The 7182-nt window shown below is 43.8% G+C and overlaps 1 protein-coding gene across 1 annotated transcript in view; it reads right to left on the reverse strand.

Moving 5' to 3' along the window:
* The window catches only part of LOC139541602 (occludin), a 54359-nt gene extending 47669 nt beyond the window's left edge, over nucleotides 1-6690 (reverse strand). The window contains exons 1-3 of the mRNA XM_071346415.1: nucleotides 6428-6690; nucleotides 1630-2444; nucleotides 1223-1393 (exon numbers count right to left, since the gene is read on the reverse strand). Of these exons, the coding sequence (XP_071202516.1) occupies nucleotides 1223-1393; nucleotides 1630-2424 (966 nt within the window). The 5' untranslated portion in view covers nucleotides 2425-2444; nucleotides 6428-6690. The remainder of the gene's footprint in view (nucleotides 1-1222; nucleotides 1394-1629; nucleotides 2445-6427) is intronic.
* Nucleotides 6691-7182: the final 492 nt, after the last annotated feature.

Below are 7182 nucleotides of genomic sequence, written 5' to 3' on the forward strand. Positions count from 1 at the left end.
TCACATTTGTGATATCCCCGTCACATTTATTGTGATATCCCCGTCACATTTATTGTGATATACCCATCACATTTATTGTGATATCCCCGTCACATTTATTGTGATATCCCCGTCACATTTATTGTGATATACCCATCACATTTATTGTGATATCCCCGTCACATTTATTGTGATATCCCCGTCACATTTATTGTGATATCCCTGTCACATTTATTGTGATATCCCTGTCACATTTATTGTTTTTATTATATTTTTTCAATATATGTTGTTGTTGTTTTTTACTGGCAAATCAAATCCATCAATCAAGAGTATGAGCATAATATTCATACCAGTATGAGCATGATATTCATACCAGTATGAGCATGATATTCATACCAGGATGAGCATGACATTCATACCAGTATGAGCATGACATTCATACCAGTATGAGCATGATATTCATACCAGTATGAGCATGACATTCATACCAGTATGAGCATGATATTCATACCAGTATGAGCATGATATTCATACCAGTATGAGCATGATATTCATACCAGTATGAGCATGACATTCATACCAGTATGAGCATGATATTCATACCAGGATGAGCATGATATTCATACCAGTATGAGCATGATATTCATACCAGTATGAGCATGATATTCATACCAGTATGAGCATGATATTCATACCAGTATGAGCATGATATTCATACCAGTATGAGCATGATATTCATACCAGGATGAGCATGATATTCATACCAGGATGAGCATGATATTCATACCAGTATGAGCATGATATTCATACCAGTATGAGCATGATATTCATACCAGTATGAGCATGATATTCATACCAGTATGAGCATGATATTCATACCAGGATGAGCATGACATTCATACCAGTATGAGCATGATATTCATACCAGTATGAGCATGATATTCATACCAGTATGAGCATGATATTCATACCAGTATGAGCATGACATTCATACCAGTATGAGCATGACATTCATACCAGTATGAGCATGATATTCATACCAGTATGAGCATGACATTCATACCAGGATGAGCATGATATTCATACCAGGATGAGCATAATATTCATACCAGGATGAGCATGATATTCATACCAGTATGAGCATGATATTCATACCAGTCTAAGCATGATATTCATACCAGTATGAGCATGATATTCATACCAGGATGAGCATAATATTCATACCAGGATGAGTTTTCCTTACCCAGTCCTTCACATCTCTGCCTTCAGAAACTAGTCCTCCAGTCTCAGGGGGCTGTTCCCAGTAGATGTTGGGCTTGCCGTAGCGCCAGATCTTGCCTCTGGTTTTGTGGGAGAAGAAAGCAGCCACGACCAAGGCAGCGGTAACCAGGAAGCCACACACCATGGCTACACCCTGAAGGAGACACATCAACATCAAGGAGATTACGGAAGTCAATTATTACACAAACTATCTGAAATACTACATTGTTATTTAAGGCTTAAAGGGCAACAAAAATAATACACCGTATAAGGGTTCAATAACGGGGTTAAGGACCCGCCTGTAATCATAGACCAATTCTACATCTTCAGAGCACCAACAACACCACAATCAAATGACACATTACACAGGTAGTATAACTGTTGCTCTACCTCTTGTGGGTCCACGTAGCAGTAGTGATAGAGGTACTGGTTATACATGCCGAAACCCCCCACTCCACCCATATTAGAATAGCTGCTTCCGTACAGGTTCTGGCACATCATCAGCATAGGGTTGTAGATCATGTTCTGAGAGCTCTGTGCCATAGGGTTCACCCCTACGACGTACACAATGGTGATGATGCCCTGGATGACAGCCATGATAGCACTGACCACCAGAACCACCAGGAAGAACTTCCTGCTCCTGAACGTGGTCGATTTAGAGAAACTGGCCACGAAGAATCCCAGCGCTACAAAGAAGTTGATGGCCGCCATAGCTATCATGGTTGTTTTGGCCGAGTAAGGTGTCGGGTAGGAGCTACCATAGCCTCCTCCATAGCCTCCTCCATAGCCTCCTCCATAGCCAGAGCCGTAGCTGGAGCCATAGCCGCCGCCCATTCCCCCATAACCGCCACCGTAGCCCATCCCTCCGCCGTAGGAGCCCATCCCCCCCACCCCCCCCATCCCGTACTGCATGTCCCAGACAAGGGTGGAGGCCACACAGGCAAAGATCCCCACACAGAGCACTATGATTGTGCCAAACATGGCCTTGACGATGCCAGGAGGAGAGATCCACTTGTAGAAGTGTTGGGGCTTCTCTTCCATGTAGTAGGACCCCGGTGGGGGTGGATATGGGTCAAACTCACTCCTGGGCGGGTGGTAGCTTTGTGGGGGGCCGTAGCCATTGGATTCCGGGCTGTATGGAGGACTGTAGACGGGAGGGCTGTCGTAACGCTGCTTCTCAAACATCTCTCAAAGATGGCAGGGACCTACAGAGACAAAATATATGCACTTGACACATAGCTTTGATGAGGTGTGAGGTGTGGCAATGTACAGGATTACACTTGACCGTGGTCATCTCAAGATTTACACGAATAGAATGAATCGACATGATTACACTTGGCAAGCTTTACAGTAATATAATTAAATACATATGTGTGTTTATTGCTATTATATTCTTATTAAACATTATTTACTTGACTGGTCCCAACATGTATGACTTATTAAACAGATGTATTTGATAATTGATTGTACATTTACAGACAGTAAGTAGTCCGATGTCTGTTCTCCTTTATGAATACTACCAATGTTAAGTTATTTAGAGGGGGTGCACCATGCCATCATTTATTTAGAAGGGGTGCATCAGGCCATCATTTACAACATAAACACTTTACAGATGACCTCGGCTTTGAGTTATATGAACCAGCAAAGTCAGAACCAGCATGGAGATGTTGGTACCAGGAACCAGAGTTCAGAGTTCAGACAGCAGCCCAACCCAGCACAATGCTGCTTTTCACCCGGGCCCCGTGGGCAGTGGGAGTCTCCTTCAATCCCTCAAATTGTCCTGCTGCCTTTGAACACTTCATATCCCATCCTCGGCCAAATTTGGTTTTGTTTTGAATTTAGGCCACACGTAACTGCTAGCACACAGTATAAACAGACTTAACAATGGCCATTATTTTATAATAGTCAACAAGCAAAAGTTTGGCATTCACAACAAGCTGATTTAATTAAAGCAGATTTTTACATTTGTGAAGTGCAGATGTGAAGTATTTATTTTAGTGCTGATGCTGAGGAGGCCATGTCCGTCTTTGACATCAAAAGACTGCATTGTTCCATCTATTTATCATGACACATTGTAGCACCGGGCAAGAACAGTGTGTGGCTAAATTCATTAGATAACAGTAGTACAAGACATTTAGACTTCCTGCCTGTCTTCCTGTCTTCCTGCCTGCCTGTCTTCTGGCCTGGCTGCCTGCCTGTCTTCTGGCCTGGCTGTCTTCCTGCCTTCCTGGCTGCCCACCTGTCTCCCTGCCTGGCTGTCTTCCTGCCTTCCTGCCTGCCTGCCTGTCTTCCTGCCTACTTCCTGCCTGGCTGCCTGTCTTCCACCCTGGCTGTCTTCCTGCCTGCCTGGCTGCCCACCTGTCTCCCTGCCTGGCTGCCTGCCTGTCTTCCTGCCTGGCTGCCTGCCTACCTGTCTTCCTCCCTGCCTGTATTCCTCCCTGCCTGTCTGTCTTCCTGCTTGTCTGACTGTCTGCCTGCCTGTCTTCCTCCCTGGCTGTCTTCCTGCTTGCCTGGCTGCCCACCTGTCTCCCTGCCTGTCTTCCTGTCTGGCTGCCTGCCTGTCTTCCTGCCTGCCTACCTGTCTTCCTCCCTGCCTGTCTGCCTGCCTGTCTTCCTGCTTGTCTGCCTGTCTGCCTGCCTGTCTTCCTCTCTGGCTGTCTTCCTGCCTGCCTGCCCACCTGTCTACCTCCCTGCCTGTATTCCTCCCTGCTTGTCTGCCTGTCTGCCTGCCTGCCTGCCTGCCTGTCTGTCTGTCTGCCTGCCTGTCTGCCTGTCTTCCTGCTTGCCTGCCTGTCTGTTTTCTTGCCTGAAAGGGGGTGAAGAACTCCCTGTTTCCTTACAGTCACACTCACAGACACACTGTGAACGGCCCAAAGCTTTACATCATGGAGGACAAACAAAACAGACAGGCCAGGCTCAAACCAGTACAGCCATTACTTCTCTCTCTTTATGACTCAGTTCAGTAGGGGTCTCTCCTGACTGAGAGCCTCCTTCTCATACACCTTCCCCTCATCCTCTCCCCCCTTCCTCCCACAACCCCCCTCCCCCACTCCATATCTTTCATTCTGTCTTCCCTCTCCTCCTCTTACCCCTCCCTCCCCTCCTCGCTCCCTAACTTCTTGTCTTTGTTTTTGGAGGGTGAAGGGAAAAGTCAAGACTGCTAGGTGTGGGAAATGTGGTTGCCATGGTATTTAGGAGAAAAAAAACTGGCCACAGTTAAAAAAAAAAAAAAAAAAAAAAAAAAAGGATCCAACAAGAGCTCTCCTGTGTGGATACTGTGGGAGAGAGGGAGGGGTAGATTTGGGCAGGAGGATCAGGTGTCTTCTGAAGGGGGTTCCACCTGTGTTTATCAATAGCCTGCCTAGTAGCTTCCATCATCATCACAGCATATTGGAAATAACTCCCTCTGCAGTGTGTAAAGTTTAGACACCTTTCCAGGACTCTGCATGTACATGGTGATGATACTGCCTCACCAAAATAAACACCTCCGACTGGACGTTTTGACAGAAGAGACAAAACCACCCCCTATGTTAGGCAAACCTTAAGAAATGGTTAATGGGCTAAATGCTTTAAAGCTAAAGTCCTTAACTGAAACAATAACAAAGCGTCCACCCCTACTCTGTTTTGATTTTAAAAAAGCTTGAGGAATGGGCCTGGAGAGATGTCACCACTCTCAAATACATGGACAGAGCTATGGATGCAAGGACTGACCATCCATGACATCAACATTTTAACCTTGTTTTGAGAGTATACAGTGTATGTTTACAGCTTAATTTCCATCCCTGGTTGTATCCAGGTGTGATTGTATTGTGTTTTTAAATCGTCAAATAAATCAAATACAATAATACAATACAGTTTAACAGCAGCCTACAATTCAGAGCTCCATGTAAATGTTGCCTCTATGAAACAGACAACACAGTGATAGAGAGGCTGTTAAGCTGGAGTCAAAGATCAGCCACCCACTACTCACTGAGCTGCTGTCACCCAGTACAGAGCTGCTGTCATCCAGTACAGACAGCCACACACTCAATCATCTCTTGTTGATAACAGAATTCTAACCCTGAATCACATGCCTCACATCTGTCAAAAACTATTATCCCCCGTGCCTAATGTAGGCTAAGGCCGGGGCACAGCTAGTAGTAGGCGACTCTAGTTACATGGCTATTAAAAACACTCTAGAGAGGGGCACTCTAATAAATCAAAATGAAGAATAAAGGAGTACAAGAAAATAATGAACAAATAATGTCTCACAATCTCTCAATGCAGGGCTAGACAGACTAGAGCAAAAATAACTGTGTTTAAAAATGTTTCTCCCTTAGAGAACACAAACGGGCATAATGCCAATGTATTTTAACTTTTTAGCCTGAGATGTTCCCATTAAAGGCTATCTGATGTTATGTACGAAATAATATCAGGTTTACTGAAGAGTCAACCAGGTCAACCACTAGACATGTTTTCCTAATACAGGATGTAAAATTTAAAATAACAGAAATAACAGAGAAAAGCTAGTAACAATGCAAACGGAAACCCCCACAGGCCACACCTGTGAGTGCCCCCCTCAAGCCCGATGAGCGCACTTCACGTCTCTCAGAGCAGGCACAATTGCGAGCTTGTGTGAGAGAACGGGAACACTTGACAATATATAGACCAAAAGAAAACCTAGTTTAGAGCAACTAATATTAATTATAAAATACTCCAAACGTAGCCTAAAACATTTACAAGCGAAATAATAACCTATTTAAATTGGTCGACGTTATTTTAATATTTCGTTTGAGGCCTATCCCCACTTACAGTACACTCTACAGGGGTTCCCAAACTAGGTTCTGCACACGCCGGGTGTACCTTTAGGTTTTTTGCTCTAGCACTACACAGCTGATTCAAATAACCAACTCATCATCAAGCTTTGCTTATTTTAATCAGCTGTGTAGTAGTACCAGGGCAAAAACCAAAACGTGCACCCAGCGGGGGCCCCAGGACCCAGTTTGGGAAACCCTGGTCTAGAAGACATGGTGTTCAATATGTAGCCAATCGAACACCATGTCTTGTAGACTGTTGACTTTTTTGAACCACCGTAGAGTGCGTGGGAAAAGTCCTCAAACTAAATGTTAAAATGAAGTCTACCCATTTAAATAGGTGATTATTTCGCTTTCTAACGGTTTAAATTCGATTTAACGCCCATTTCACTTACCTGAATGTAAAAGAAAAAAAACTGACGGTTGTTGGCGCTTAACGCAGTACCGAAAACGCCGTCGTTTTGCGAGTTTACTTTGTATCCGTAAAGATGTAGACCAGAGAGGTTGAAATAAACTCAGCAACGAAATGAACCTGTTTATTAGTGACCTGCTTTAGCTGTGGTGGCTCCCTCTTTCGTCCCGTCCCACGCGCAGAGACGGTTCTGTGTCTGTGAACAAGTGCTTTGTTGTGCTTTCCAAGGACATTGGTTGACTGCCCAACCCTACGCTGTCTGGAAGTAGGTGTGATTTGTAGACCAGTCGACTACCCAGAGTGTTACACTTGAGAGAAAAAGTCCATTGGTTGATTGAATTCTGAAAACACTGGTTCTGTGCATTTTCTCATACATTTTTACAGGTTTACATTTTTACAGCATTTTATCTATCTTAGCATTTAATTACCATGTAACAACCAATAGACCAAATTAAATCCCTTTGCGCCAGGCTTTTTCAGAACTTTCCCCCCTTCAAGATAATAGGAAAAACAAAAAATGTATAAATGAAACATTATATATAAACTTGACTTCTATAAAAGGTTTGGGGTTTGGTCAGATGTTTATTTCCACCAGAAAATAACATGTGCAAACTTTGCGCTGGTAAAGTACCAGTCAAAAGTTTAGACACACCTACTCATTCAAGGGTTTTTCTTTATTTTTACAATTTTCTACATTGTAGAATAATAGTGAAGACATCAATATGATGGAATAACACA

Source organism: Salvelinus alpinus, chromosome 16 (genome assembly GCF_045679555.1).
Source record: "Salvelinus alpinus chromosome 16, SLU_Salpinus.1, whole genome shotgun sequence".
Lineage (NCBI taxonomy): Eukaryota > Metazoa > Chordata > Actinopteri > Salmoniformes > Salmonidae > Salvelinus > Salvelinus alpinus.